At 43.1% G+C, this 15,235-nt stretch overlaps 1 protein-coding gene across 2 annotated transcripts in view; it reads right to left on the bottom strand.

Moving 5' to 3' along the window:
• Positions 1-12,092, bottom strand: part of LSG1 (large 60S subunit nuclear export GTPase 1) — a 32,417-nt gene extending 20,325 nt beyond the window's left edge. For both annotated transcript variants that reach the window (XM_059391255.1, XM_059391256.1), the window contains exons 1-5: positions 11,948-12,092; positions 10,337-10,463; positions 4,815-4,935; positions 4,559-4,645; positions 3,972-4,058 (exon numbers count right to left, since the gene is read on the bottom strand). In XM_059391255.1, coding sequence (XP_059247238.1) covers positions 3,972-4,058; positions 4,559-4,645; positions 4,815-4,935; positions 10,337-10,463; positions 11,948-12,046 — 521 coding nt within the window. In that variant the 5' untranslated portion in view covers positions 12,047-12,092. The remainder of the gene's footprint in view (positions 1-3,971; positions 4,059-4,558; positions 4,646-4,814; positions 4,936-10,336; positions 10,464-11,947) is intronic.
• Between the last annotated feature and the right edge of the window lie 3,143 nt (positions 12,093-15,235).

Here is a 15,235-nt window from a genome sequence, read left to right as displayed (position 1 = left end):
CCACAAATAGGCAGAGAGACAGACAGAGAGAGAGATGAGGAGAAGCAGGCTCCCTGCTGAGCAGAGAGCCCAATGCGGGACTCGATCCCAGGCCCCTGGGATCATGACCTAAGCCAAAGGCAGAGGCTTAACCCACTGAGCCACCCAGGCGCCCCAACACCACGGCATTTAAATGGCTAAAATACAAAACGGGAAAAATATCAAATGGCACACTGAAGCAGGACCAAGGAGTCCAACTTCTGCATCACACAGAAGATGCAGCAACAAGAAAACTTTCTGTAGCCAACAGCAAGCTCCTCAGAGCCCTCACAAATGCATTGGGGACTAGAGTAGCCAAGCGCTTTGAGAATAAATCTCCCACTGCTCTGGGAGGATCCTCCTTTCATTCTGCCTCCATGGCTAGGAAAGATGCGCTAGTGGCCAGCTGCCACCAGAAGGAAATAAGCTGCAGGCATGCTCACAGCGGTCTCCTAAAAAGCCGAGTCTGGTTAGCCTGTTCTGAGGTAATGTTTATGCAACTAGACTGGACACGGAGGAAATGTATTAAATCAAACTTACCATTTAAGGCAGGGCTTTAAGAATCCAAGTACATTTTCTTTCTGAATAAATTTCCAGCATAATATTGTGATTCCAATAACTCATAGACTTGCTAATTAATGACAAATTGTTAAGTTCTCTAATTAAGTGGGTCCCAGTATTTCTTCTTTAAGGTATTACCTACCACTTTCAAACTGTGAGGATTTAACAGTAAATGCAACAATGAGTGCAAAACATGGACAGAGTCTAATAAACTAAAACTGCAAGGTCCACCAACATCAGGTCTACCCGCAAACAAGCAGACACCAGAAAGAGAAGACAAACTTCAGACCGCTTGCTTCATGTGCTGCCTGAGGCTGCAGAGCAAAGTGCTGATCGTGTACCAGGAAAGGCTTCCGCAGTACAATAGTGCCTTATCTTCCTGAATACAGAGTTCTGCCCTCTGTGTCCCAGCAGCTTCCTGCATTTCAGTGACAGGGTATACATCAAATCTTTTCCAATAACTACGCTTGAAATTAAAGAGGCAGATGGCTTAGCTAGCCTGTTACCAAACAGGAGGCATCTGTTGTACCAAACACATCAATAAATATTTCCTGTTAAAAAATGTGGCAGTAGTCACTTCAATAATATTTCTATGTCAATCAGAACCACTTCCATGTGATAAAAACCATATACCGCAAGTTACAAACATGCTCTTTTATAAAAAAAGAAATACCTCATAATGAAAGTAACAGAGCAAGTAACATTGTAAAATAACTGAAGTGAGGAATTTCAACAAGTACAACAAGCTCCCTCTCAGGAAACCAGGTGCTTATTGAGAGACATAAAACATGGGTAAAGGGCCATTCTGTCAAGTGTGAAAGAATGAACACATATGCTTCCCTCTCAAAACCTCTAAGAATGAAAGTAAAATTTGAAGCTTATTAGGACAAAGAGAAAGAACAGCAGCAATTGAGACATGGTAGCCCAGTCATATTCCTGGGTATATGGTATATGGTAGCCTGTTCATATTCCTCAGCCCTGAGGGAGCAGGTAAGAAGTGTCCGATGCAAGGTCTCTAGGCAAGGGTGAAGTGTAGAACTGTAATCAATCTGAATGAGGAGCTCTTAGGTCTGCTTCCCTGTGCCTTCGAGGCAGGCAACTATAGCTCCTCAATCTCCTATCCCAGTGGCAAAAGGCTAGGGTCTATTATGGAGAAAATGAACCTGAGAAGCTGAAGACTTGGGACCTCAAGCACAGAAGGTGGGAAAAAGGTGCCATACAGAAGAAGAGGGGATTAAACAAGTCTATGTACCAAATAGTGAAAATGTACAACTTCTTTGCATCCTAACACCCACCACGTTTAGCCATGCTCTTGGCAGGAGACCATTCTCTGTAAGAAACTGACTGGCTCTAGGGAAAAACCCTACAAATCCTAACATCTTAGGGGTATTCCAACAGAATAAAATTGACCCCTACTTGGTCCTATACAGTGAAGTCCACAGTCGGCAAATTCCAACCAAACAGGTAGTCTTGTCAATCACGTTTATAATGCTTCTGCTGCTTCTTCTTTTTTTTAAAAAATATTTTATTTGTCAGACAGAGTGAGCAAGAGAGAGCACAAGCAGCGGGAGCGCAAGGCAGAGTGAGAAGCAGGCTCCCTGCTGAGCAAGAAGCCTGATGCAGAACTTGATCCCAGAACCCTGAGATTATGACCTGAGCCTGAAGCAGACGCTTAACTCACTGAGCCCCCCATAGGTGCCCTAAGAATTCATTCCTAAATATAATCACACTGGCTGGGTGGCTCAGTCGATTAAACATCTGTTTTCAGCTCAGGTCACACATGATCCCAGGGTTCTGGGATCAAGCCCTGTCTTGGGCTCCCTGCTCAGTGGGGAGCCTGCTTCTCCCTCTCCCCCTGCCCTACCCTCCTCCCTGCTCCTCCCACCGCTTGTGCTCTCTCTCTCTATCGCCCAAATAAATAAATAAACATCTTTAAAAAGGTCACTTGATACCTGAGGAAAGCCTCTTACATAAAAGTCAGAAACCAGAATAAATTAAAAAAAAAAGGAATAGGGAGTAAAGTCAGGCAATGTAGGAAGTAGGAGAAAACCTAAAATCAAAAAAACAAGCAGAAAAACAAAACAATACTGTTAAATACGAAGATGGGGGCATTCCAAGGCCAAGTTTCCATATGTTAAACCTTGTTACCATTTTTCTTTGGAAGCAGCAGTACACATCTTTAACTGCTCAAGAGGTCGTAAAGAAGAGATCCACTGTACTCCACAAAAGTTCCCCAGGAGATCAGTGGGTCTTCCCGAGCCTCGTTCAAGCCTAACTGAATCAAAGGGGCCTGCACAGAGTCTGGGAATCAGCAGCAAGCTTCTACTTTCTAGACTCTTTAGAGATTTGCCTTGTTACCCTGACACCCTTATATTCCAGCCCAACAGCCTTCTCTCTGCCCTTGCAGGAGCAGGATGGGGAAGGTATGCAAGTGACTTTAAAAAAAAAAAAAAAAAAAAAAAAAAAAAGAGATATAATCCATACATCATAAAATTAACCCTTTTATTTTATTTATTTTGAAAAAAGATTTCATTTATTTATTTGACAGAGAGAGATCACAAGTAGTCAGAGAGGCAGGCAGAGAGATTTGGGCGCCCCAAATTTAAACCTTTTAAAAGTTTACGATTCAGGGGTGCCTGGGTGGCTCAGTGGCTCAAGTCATGATCCCAGGGTCCTGGGATGGAGCCCCACATGAGGCTCTCTGCTCAGAAGGTAGCCTGCTTTTCCCACTCTCTCACTCTCTCCTCTCTGCCTACTTGTGATCTCTGTCAAATAAATAAATAAAATCTTTAAAAAAAAAAAGTTTATGATTCAGTAGTATTTAGTATATTTGCAAAGTTGTGCAACCATCACTACTAATTCCAATTAAAACAAATCACTCCTTGAGTCCCACAATCCTTACCAGGTGCTCCTTCCTCTGTTATAACTCGGCCCACTGTCTTTCTATCTGTAACATAGCAGGAATCACACTCTGGATTTACCATGTACTGATCATCTGAGTACAAAGACTGCACTTCATTCCTGTGTCCCTGATCCCCCCCCACAACATATTTTCTCTTTGCAAGCAGACATCTACCTCTTTCACACCCATATTTCCAATAGGAATCAACAGACATTTGTTGAAATAACTGTAGGTACTTCAGAACTCATCTTACAGAAAACATTCACCATTCTCACACGCTTATCAACATGTTTACCTAATTAAAAAAAAATCTATACTTGAAAGAAATACAGCATTACACTTTCAGTTTTTATAATAATTCTCAATAGCCATTTGCATAGTTTAATCCCTGAGCACCCCTGCTTCCGGGGTCTATGAGCGTTTACCAACATCTGAATCTAATCTAATACCATTAATGTCTTAGTTACACAAAAGGAAAATGGTAACTTACCTTCTCTCAATCACCCTCCAGAGCTGGCGCCAAAAGTCCAAATTTCTTTCAAATGGAGTCAACAGCAATTTTTGTTCCTCTTCTAGCCTGGCTTTAGAATGAAAAGTTTTTATCTTTGCCAGATTATAATCGAAGGTTTCAAATAGTAGAAACACTCATATTTACTGCATCACAATTATTAACTATCAAACTGTTATTAATTTCTGCTAAGCCAAATGAAAATCAAACTTGAAATTTTATACTTTATTTAAGCCCTAGACATTCAAAATGAAATTTCTCCCACACACCTCCTTCTGGAAGAATGCTTAAGAGAGCAGTGATCAACTCCAGGGTGACTAATGGCTAGAGAAGAGTATGAGGGAACGAAGGCCAGGAATGGAGTGGAGTAATCAATTTATCATCTTTATGCAAAGATGCACATGTACCCAGTATAACGCTGGTCACACACAGAATTTGCACTTGAAAGAAGAAATCTACCATTTCCTTTTTAAAAGAATCAGGCCTTCAAAATGCAAAGACCAATACAAACACACCAAAATGCTAGGCTCAGAATTTCAAGACCAATCTTTCTATATTCCAACACTCACCGGACAAGTTGACGTCTCCATTCTAGAAAGTTATCTTTCTCTGCCTGTTTGAGTTCTTCTGGACTAGTGTTTTTGTCCCACTTTGGTCTGAAACAATCACAGAGGAAAAATAATTCCATGTGAATTACCAAAATAAAACAGGGGATTTGGATTTAATAATGGCAGTGATAAAAGGAAACAGGAAAAGAGAGAACATCAAATGAAAAATTTTATACTTAGGATGCCTTGTAATGTCCTACATTTCTGCTCAACTCACCTCCGTGGCACACTCAAGAACTGTTTGTTTTCTTCGTGGAGTTTCTTAATTCTCTGGCTCTCCTCAAAAGACAGCAGTCCAGTTCTAGCCTCAGGATGCACAAACTTGATATTAAGCTTCTCTGTTTAGAGAAGAAAATTAAATATTGTAACTAAAGTGGCAATCTATTGAGTGGTATTAGTCATTACCTTAAAATGAAAAAATATAGCATCTAAAACAGAATTTGAGCTTTCTTGATGTAGATACCTCCAGCCTTGGATAAATAATTTCCAAGTGAAGTTATCTACCAAAAAAGGAATGAAAGAGAAAAATCTTTACTAAAGTTTTCAAAAAGCCAATCATTTTTTTCAAATACTCATTTTATAAAACTCCATATACTGAATGCATTTCAAGGAAAGAGAAACCGTAGGAGTGGGAAGGGACTGCAAAGATTGAGTACAACCCATCTCATTTTACTTATGGGGAATAATTATCACCCAATGGGAGGGGGTCGGGAAGTAAAGATTCAGCAAGGAGACTCACTCCAGTTAAAACTGGTGAACTATAACTGGTGAACTATCACACAGCCATCATTTATGTAGGATGTTTTATGATGAATACCCAATTCACAATTACTACTATATAACAATTCAAAGGAATAATAATAATAATAAAAAAAAAGCCATGTCCATGTACAAACTACAGAGCTCTCTGCTCTAGGGCTCTGGGTCTCTATTTCACACACAGCCACCTAGTCTCCATGGGCAGGTGACTCACTGAGAGAAGCCAGTTAAGCTTCTTACCTAATGGCTAAGGGAAGGTCCTATTCAAAGATAACAGAACATCTTCAGCAATGTTTCTCTTGATCTTTAAGCAGATTAGTCTGCTACCCTTGTCAGACCATCAACACCATCTAGGAACTCCATCTGCCTAGTCCAGTCCATCCAACCACTATTTTCATTCATGCATCCTCAACCAAGAGTCAAAAAACACACGCCTCAAGCCCCGTATCTGGTAATTCTTTCACAGAATTCCTCCTTCCAAGGGTGATCTCCCAGCTGATGTTCCTACCCTGCTTTGTCTAATCTCTACATGCCTCTAGCCCCTTGAGTCTTTCCTTTTCTCCTAGTCCCTCGTCCGGCTCACAGATTCATTTCTTTTCCTATTTGGCCAAAACCATATAGTACAACCAGTCTCCAACTAAACATCAAAGTTCCTTACCACTGCACCCACTGCCTCATCTCCCAACCCTCAGAAAGCCAACTATCCATTCTCGTTCTCATTTCAGCAGCATTACTCTGAGGGCTGCGCCAAGTAGCACGATAATGCAGCCTCTTGGCTCTGAACTCTATTTACTCAGAATACTCCTGACACCCAATGTGTCTTTTCCCACACCAGGAATGAGCTCTCAAGCTCTCCGGACAACAACTGGATGTCCTACAATTCCATTATATTCTGACACTATCAAGAGTTGTATGAGCCTCCAAAGGTTTAAAGGCGTAGTCCCCCAAAACTGTTGCACTTCAGAGGCCAAGTCTCTGAATGGGCTTTTATGGAGGCTTTATTGCACAGGCACGACTGATTTAATCACTGGTTACCAGTGGCAAGCTCAATTCTAGCACCTCTACTGAAGTCTTCAGAACTCCAAGCCTCTAATAACAGGTTTGGTTCCTTGTGCAAAGAGCCCCCTGCAGAAGCTACCTAGGGTCCACAAGTCACCCCATGAACATAAACTCTGGAATGGCTGTAAGGGGATTATAATGAATAACAAAAGACACTCCTCTCACCCCCAACTCAGGAAGGGTTTTAGAAGCTCCAGTTATTGGAACCAGGGGTGAAGACAAAACAGCGCAACATCATGCTTACTTATTTGCTGAAAATAAAGAGTACTACCTGTGTCATCTTTTAAAAGTAGAGTTCCCAAAGAACATTTAGCATTTCTTATTATTCTGCCCTCCTTGGTTAGGCCAGGGGCCCATATAAAAATTTATTTAAAAACCACTGACCCATCCAAAAACACGCATTTTCTCTCTCTCACATGCACAAGCACGCGCGCGCGCACACACACACACACACACAAATTTGGCATGCAGTTTGCAGGGTTCACACAGACAAGTGAAATATGTAGTTTCCAGATTAAGAACCCCTATCTCTGTATGTCCAGTAGGATCTTCAGACTGTAGAAAACTGAAACAGAATTCTATCACCTCTGCATTACTAAGGGAAAGGATGAGAAGGTATGAAACAATGAGGTTTTAATGGATTTTTGAAAGGTTTATGAAGGTTTCACTGTGTAGGCATGATTGATTAAATTACCTTTGTGATTAACTTGGTAGTGCCGAAAAATTTCAATCCTCTAATTACCAACTAGGTCTGTCTAGAGACCAACCCTCATCCTGAAGCTATCCTGAGATTCCTCAAGCACCAACTATCTTACTAGCATACAGAAGGACATTCTTATCATTACAGAGATTCCAAAGATACGTAAAATATATATTAATTACATGACAATTCAGTGTCATTACAAATGTTATGGGCTCAACATTAGGTAAGTCCTAGGACTTGACCTAGAAGGAAGACAATCTCTCTATATTCTTGGTTCTTCCATTCCCTGAACTCTAACTACATTCCCTTCAGATGATCTTCTACCTTAATAGAAAAATTGAAACTATTAGATACCCACCATTTTACCTTCTCATCTACACATTTCTTTTTTTTTTTTTTTAAAGATTATTTATTTATTTATTTGTAAGAGAGAGAGAGAGAGAGAGAGAGTGAGAGCGAGCACAGGCAGACAGAGTGGAAGGCAGAGTCAGAGGGAGAAGCAGGCTCCCTGCGGAGCAAGGAGCCCGATGTGGGACTCGATCCCAGGACGCTGGGATCATGACCTGAGCTGAAGGCAGCTGCTTAACCAACTGAGCCACCCAGGCGTCCCTCATCTACACATTTCTTAATGTGTGCACCAATCTTCAGCTTCCTTTTGACCCCATTCTATTCCCATCTCCTTCCAGACTCAGACTTTGTTCCATTTCCTCATTAAACTCTATTTCCCCTCGTTTCTAAAAATTAAAAAATTTTTAACTACATAATTCATAAACTCTCCTTTTATTTTTTTTTTAAGATTTTATTTATTTATTTGACAGATATCACAAGTAGGCAGAGAGGCAGTCAGAGAGACAGGAGGAAGCAGGCTCCCTGCCAAGCAGAGAGCCTGATGCGGGACTCGATCCCAGGACCCTGATATCATGACCTGAGCCTAGGGCAGAGGCTTGACCCACTGAGCTACCCAGGTGCCCCCATAAACTCTCCTTTTAAAAAAATTCAACCATAAAGGCAAACATTCTCTTTGACCCACCCCCAACCTTCTTCTGCCCACCCCTGCAATCTCAGTTCTCTCCCTGGAGATTACTGATTAAATGAGAAGGCCTCTAAGTTATTTCCTAATATACACATAGATATACAGATTGGTCAGATTATTTCCTTTTACTTTTTTTTGGAGGAGGGGGGAGAGAATCTTGAGCAGACACCCCGATGCAGGACCTGACGTGAGGCCTGATCACAAGGCCCTGAGCCAAAATCAAGAGTCAGATGCTTAACTGACTGAGCCACCCAGGTGACCCAGTCAGATTATTTTCTTAATGCAAATGGTACCATACCATGTGTACTACTCCACAACTTGGTCTTTTCATATGGTAACAGGACATGGACATCCTTCACTTAAGTATCCACACATTTATCTCATTCCTTTTACCTGCCACATAGTATTCCATAGCATGTCTATGCCACGGTTTATCCATTTTCCCACCTATTGAACACTTAGGTTGTTTCCAAGTATTCACTGTTTAAATACAGCATTATCTGGGAACTTGTCAGAAATGCAAATTCTCAGGCTCAACCCATACCTATTCAATCTCCAGAGAAGGGGCCCAGGAATCTGCTTTCTAGGTAATTCTGATGCTAACACCTGAGAACCACTGATCTAGTGTAGATATTGTGGAAACACCAGGTCATAAAATATGCACTTTACGTTTTTGATACTGTGAAACCAAATGTTGTATTTTCAACCTCTCCCTCTCTGCTGGCTCTTACCCCAGAGCCTACCACCTGCTGGTATTAACCTGGATTACACAGATAAGCTCGCATGCACACATGCACTTCTCCCTGCCATAGTCAACCATCTCAAAAAGAATACAATATGCTCACGAACTCTACTTCCTCACCTTCCTCTCTTTCTATGCCCTTTTCTCTCTCTTCCAATGCTGGCTCTACCGCTCCTCACTCTTTTGCACTTACTCCATGCCTTTCTACAACATCTGGTTTGTTCCATCTCCCTATTAATCTTGTTCTGATTCTTTGTGCCATTCTTCCATCATTACTATTTCAGTCTGGCCTAGTTCTCTTGCTGGACTAATGTAACTGGTCATTCCTCCTCAAAACCCATCAGTGATCCTTCAAAACAATGAAATCTAAAATCATGTTTGACACCTGCTTAAACCTGTCAAAAAATTCCTTTAAAGCCCTTATTCTCTCAGGCTCTAGCCCTTGACCACCCCCTACTGTTTGTGCATCACATCTTGTCCCTGTGTACTTCAAGTATCCGCAAGGCCAACTTACAACCATTTTCTGAATAAGGTAAGCTACTGCTCACATACTAGCTTGAGTCCTCCACCTGCCTGGATACGTCGTCCTGTGTCACCTCACCTGTCTTAACACCTACTCATCCTTTGAGACTCAGTCCCAGCGTAAAGCTTTCCTTGCTTGGCCCTAGCCGTCCTTCAGACAGAATGAATACTAACTACATCTTTTATGATCCCACTGTTTGCTACAGACTTCATAGCCCCTAAAACAAAATTCTGCAGAAACAAAGTTATCTTATTCAACACTGTACTCTCAGTAGCCAGTACAATTCCTGAGAGCAGCTGGAGCCCAATAAGAACATTTAAATAAATGAATGAATTCACTGAACAGCACAATAAGGTTTACAACAAAAGAGCAACAGAAATAGTTTATAATGCTACCTGTGCCAGGTACTTTTCTTAGTGCTCAGAAGACATACAGAAAAACATGGGAGAGCAGTGATTAAAACAAATTACATGCATGGAAAATTCACTACAGTGTGTCAACAAGTGCTTTAAAATACAATTCAAACTGCCTACATAACAACAGCAGACCCGGGGAGCTGGCTTCTAACAATGGTATCAGAAAACATTTTCTGGAAAATTCTGGTACTGCCCGCCACAATGCTGATTGGTCATTTTTCTACAAAGACCGAGTTTCTTGAACTCGATACAATGTATAATCTGAAGGTTTTTTAAGAGTTTAATTTTAAAACTGTGGTACATTCTGAATATCACAGCTTGATTCTACTTGATTAGACAGACCTTCCTACACTCTTCTGGGATATCTGGCTTTGGGTTAAAGACTACCCATTTATGAGTTTAGTAGGGTCCACAAAATACTTCCAAGTAGACAAATCTGCATCTAGTCAGCAAAGCTGGAAGAATGACCAGTGTGTCTTATGTACTTGGGAATAAACAACTTACCAGCTACAAACTCTGTTCCTGCAAGTTCTGCAGTCGCAAGGAAATCATCCAGGGAGCTTTGTTCAGTCACTGACTGAAGATTAAGACGACCCCAATCGTAGCCATCATTGAGCTCACTTGTGTGTAGCTATGAATAAAACACAGGGTAATAATACAGCTGTTCTCTTCTGCTTCTGACATCTGAACAAACTCTAACCTCCCAAGGAACTGTTCGTGGTCGTGAGGGTGGTGTCAGCCCCTTTACAGTCAAAGCTAATACCAGTTAACATTTAAGTAGTGTAAACATTTAGATACGACAGGCAAGTTCTCTTCATTATTTCATTTAATTTTCAAACCTTTTGAAATAAATTTTACTGTAACTCTATTTTGCTGACAAGAAAACAGTTTCAAATAGATAAAAATAATTTGTCTATAGATTCTGCTAATAAATGGTAGAGAGAAAATCTGAATCTAGACTCTTTGATCCTGGCAGACATAATTGAAAATTTTTATGGAGACCCACAGTAAAAAATACAGATTACACAGTGACTCAAATGCTGTGATACACAAAATGGTACAATTCTGTGCCAAGCAGTAAAATATGCGGGGGGGGGGGGGGAAATGCTGAAACGAAGTTACCTTATTGCATATGATACACTCTGATATTTTGAGTTCTATCCTGTTGGGTTAAAAAACCACTAGTTGGAACCTACTTAACTGATTTCCAGGTGCAATCCAGAGCTTGATCAACACTATTCTATCTACATGCTCATTACAGGTACAAATAAATAAAAAACCCGAAGGTTAAAAGAGCAAGTGGTGGGTTCAAGGCCACAAAAAAAAAAAATCAGAGGAAGAATCAAAATCCAATTCTTAAGAATTCGTATTCAATCTTCCTCCCACTTCCTAAAGGTCAGACTGTAACAAGTTCCCTCCAAATCAACTAAACGATCTAATGATATCTAGTGTCTAGAGTCACCTGGACCTGACGACTACGGAAGAGCCCCGTCTGCCTTTACTCTGGGTACACAATGGCGGGACATCAGATGGTATTACAGTGGCGCGCACACAGCACAGTGAATCTCAAACACCTAGGGGGTATGTCCGAAAAGCAAGCATCAGACTACGTCATCCATTTTTCTAGGATCCTGAAACTGTGTTCATCCGTAGGTCCAGGGAAGTCCGGGGCCGGCTCACCACAGTCTGGAGATGCAGGGCTCCTCGTCCACCGACACCGTTAGGGAATAAAAAGGATGCAGCAAGCATCCGAGTTATTTCGTATTTCTGGGGGCAACCGGCCGCTCCAGGAGGAGTCCTTTGGACAATACCAAAAGAAGTAGCTTTTACGTGTCTTCTGCTCCGCAACTATCAGACGCTCCCTACATTCACAGCGCTTCAAGCTCTCCCAACAGCCTCATCATCACACTAGCCGTCCTTTCCCGCCTCCACCTCGGGGCCCTGGGCCTGCTTATCCGCCGGGGGGGAACTTACACACACTCCTCTCTCCGAGCCCTCCTGAGGCGCCGTTTTCCCTACAAAGTTTTCCTGTGACTTCCGACCCCGAGGCTTCGCAGCATCCAAACTCTCATAGCTAGAAAAAAAGGCCACGAAACACGATAAGCTCTGTCTTACCCAGACGTCGCCGTGACGGGGGTTACGGCTTCGCTGAGTCTTCTGGCGGATAAGGGCCCGGCCGAGGGTCTCGGGACCCGCCGCTCTCCGCCGGCCCATGGCAGCACAGCGCGGGCAAAAACGCTCCCGGCACCGCACGCGCGTTTTCCGGTATCAAGAGCTCGGTCCCCGGAAGTGACGTATAAGCGAGCCCAAGTAGCGGAGGCCCGAGTTGAAAAGAAGGCGGAATGACTTACTCCAAGCTACCCTTCGTATACCTCTCCTTGCCACCGATACGGAATATAAATATGAAAATGTCCAAGGGACTTAATTTCTATAGCTATGTCTACGAATATCTCAAATTCGGATAGAATGATTGAATCAAAAATAATGGTACCTTCCAGATTCGTGCGTCGATCTTTAACGTCCGGTGAGGAACGAGGAGACCTGAAAAACATGGCCGAGCGTACTCCGCGTCTTAGCCCCGCCTCCCAGCTGCTTTTGTCACTAAAGGGCGGAGACACGGGTGAAGGACGTTTCTGCCGCGCCAAGTGCCGTCGCAGGCTGGCGCTGGTTTTCGCCTGCGCCACGAGGTGTGGCCCCAACGCCGTCAAGCCCAGAATCTAAATAGTTTTTGTTTACTTAGTCTTTCCTAGCTGTGAACCGGGGAGAAAAATCCCGGCCCGGATGGGAGCTCAGAAAGGAAGCGTCAGGAATGTTTCCAGAGCTTGGCAAGGTTGCAAGGAAAGCCAACCGGATGACTTAAATGCTTTATTTAAACAACAACAACTCCACTTAGAATTGCACTAACATTTCCTATTATTAAAGTGAAAACAGGGAGCCGGCTCGCTCTGCGACCTGGGCTTTTGGGGCCCACTCCATCGTTCATGGCCCAACGACGGGCAGATGGAAGGCTGGGTGAGGGTTGTGGGGTGCTGCGCGTTTTGCTTACATCGTGAGAACCACCGCAGTGTCACCGCTTCAGAGAGGAAGAAGCTTGCTCACGCCATGGATGGAATTTGTATGGCGTCAGGTATCAAACCCCAGATCTCATCAGTCATCTCGTTATGTTGCTGGGAAAAGGGAAGCATGAGGGTTGTTAGCGTGCGTTTCAGAACCCAGTGCTTCTCCGACTTGGTCATGCCTGTGAATCCTCCGTGGAATGGCGTCAAAATGCAGATCTGCACTTCTAACAAGTGTCCGGGTGACGCCGATGCAAATGCGCTGGCCCAAGGGCCACCACGGTTTGGGTAGCAAGAGGAGTCCACTCCCTTCGGTGTAGGGGAAGGCACTGGACTGGCTAAAAGGTCAACCACAGCGAATTAGGGGCATGACCTGCTGGGACCATATCACCCACCATCTCTGGATTCCTTGCCCAGCCCACCATGAGCTAACTCTTAACTGAGTTGGAGTGAACTTCGGGAAACAGCCAGGGGATTGCTGAAAAGCAATGTAGTAGTTGGCAAAGCTTCCGGAAGTCAGTGACCGCAGATCAGTGAAGGAATGAATCAGAATGTGTTTCCCTCCCATTTCCTAACATAGAAATGGTGTATCTTTAAATACTGCATAATCTCCATGGTAAGATATGGGAAGGATCCATGGAAGAGAGTAAATTGACAGTTCCTGGAATTCTCTTGAAGCTGAGTGGTTAAAAAGAAAGCTTACCTCTGGGGCACCTGGGTGGCTCAGTGGGTTAAAGCCTCTGCTTTTGGCTCAGGTCATGATCCCAGGGTTCTGGGTTTGAGCCCCGCATCTGGCTCCCTGCTTCCCCTCCTCTCTCTCTGCCTGCCTCTCTGCCTACTTGTGATCTCTGTCAAATAAATAAATAAAATCTTTTTTAAAAAGTAAGGCTTAATTCATAAAGTAAGATTGCATGGATTTTACAACAGTAGGTGAGAGAGCAGCCTGCCATCTCATTCCTAGAGCTTAGTCAGGTACTTGGGATTGCACCCTCGTTTCCTTTTCCAGATTTTGTCATCTCCAGAGATTTAGAGAGAGCAAGCACTTTGGGGTTCTATTGTCATTATCTACAGGCTCCAAAAAATCTTAACCAAATAAAGTGAAAATTTAATCGAGACTAGCAGAGAGTCAGACAGACACTGACATTGTAAGATCACAATAGCAGCAATTATTCTTACCTGACAAATAAGTAAGACAAAAATAATTCTAATAGTTCCCTCAAGACATTTCTCAAATCTCTCACTGTGGAAAAAGAACTATCTGAGCCTCAGTTTTCTTGTTTATTTATTGGGGTAAGAATAATCCCTGTCCTGCAGAAGTAGCAAATAAGATAATGCTGAAGGATCATTGCCTCGTAGTTCATGGTGTACCAATTTTCACAGCTGAACAGTTTCTTTCCCGAACAACTGGATGATGCAGGTAAAAATCCACATGTGGGATTATGAGACTGGTTCATTAAAAAGGAGGAAGGCAATTGAGGGTCCTGATGAGATAAGATTATGGGATCCAAATTGAGAGGAAAGTGACATTGAGTTGGTAGTGGTGATAGTGGTGGTGAGGGTAGTGCTGGCTACGGACCAAGTGGAAGGTGTTGCAAAGACGAATCAGCCCAGGTTCCTGCCCTCCCACCGTAGAAGCCATTCTACCCACACACTTTGGGGAACAACACAACCCAGCCAAACTCCTCTCATCACTTTGACACGACAGTGGAAATGCTCATCTACCAGGTCCATTTTGGAAAACTGGTCAGATCCTCCTGATTCCCCACATAGCTGAGATCTTCTGTTGAAGCCGAGATTCTCTGCACAGCTGACCTCTGGAGGAGGTTCTGTTGATATTGATTCATATCCAGCTTCCAAATAGCAACAGAGAGTGAGTGTTCCTCATTGACTGTTGCATAATCCTTGACTTACCTCGGCTAAACAAATGTAGTTACAAACCCTGACACCCACACCCAGGAATAAATTTTGGAGTGGCTTTCTGCTCACCATCTCCACACTGCTGTGCCTCCCTGGACCCCACATCTGTCTGGGGAGGGAGAAGGGAGAGTGGGTGGGTTTCCGTTTTTTCTTTTTACCCTTTGGCCAAAAACAGGTCAGTGGCAGAAACCTGGTTCCAAGGCAAGCTTGCAGCCCTGCTCCTCCCTCTCACCCATTCTCTACAGCACCTCGTTCCATCGGGACAGTAAAGCTGTTTGCCTGAGGCTGAGGGTTGTGAAAATGGAAGTCTGGCAGTGTCTGCAGTCATTCAGTCAGTAAGGAAAACTCCCTTCGATCATCTGCCATTCTCAATTTATCCCTGTAAAAAGTGGGTGGATTCTTAGCAGCCCTTAATTGGGTTCTTGTAAGT

Source organism: Mustela nigripes, chromosome 2 (assembly GCF_022355385.1).
Source record: "Mustela nigripes isolate SB6536 chromosome 2, MUSNIG.SB6536, whole genome shotgun sequence".
Classification (NCBI taxonomy): domain Eukaryota; kingdom Metazoa; phylum Chordata; class Mammalia; order Carnivora; family Mustelidae; genus Mustela; species Mustela nigripes.
The sequence above is the reverse complement of the archived record's forward strand: the minus strand, read 5'-3'. Positions and strand labels throughout refer to the sequence as shown.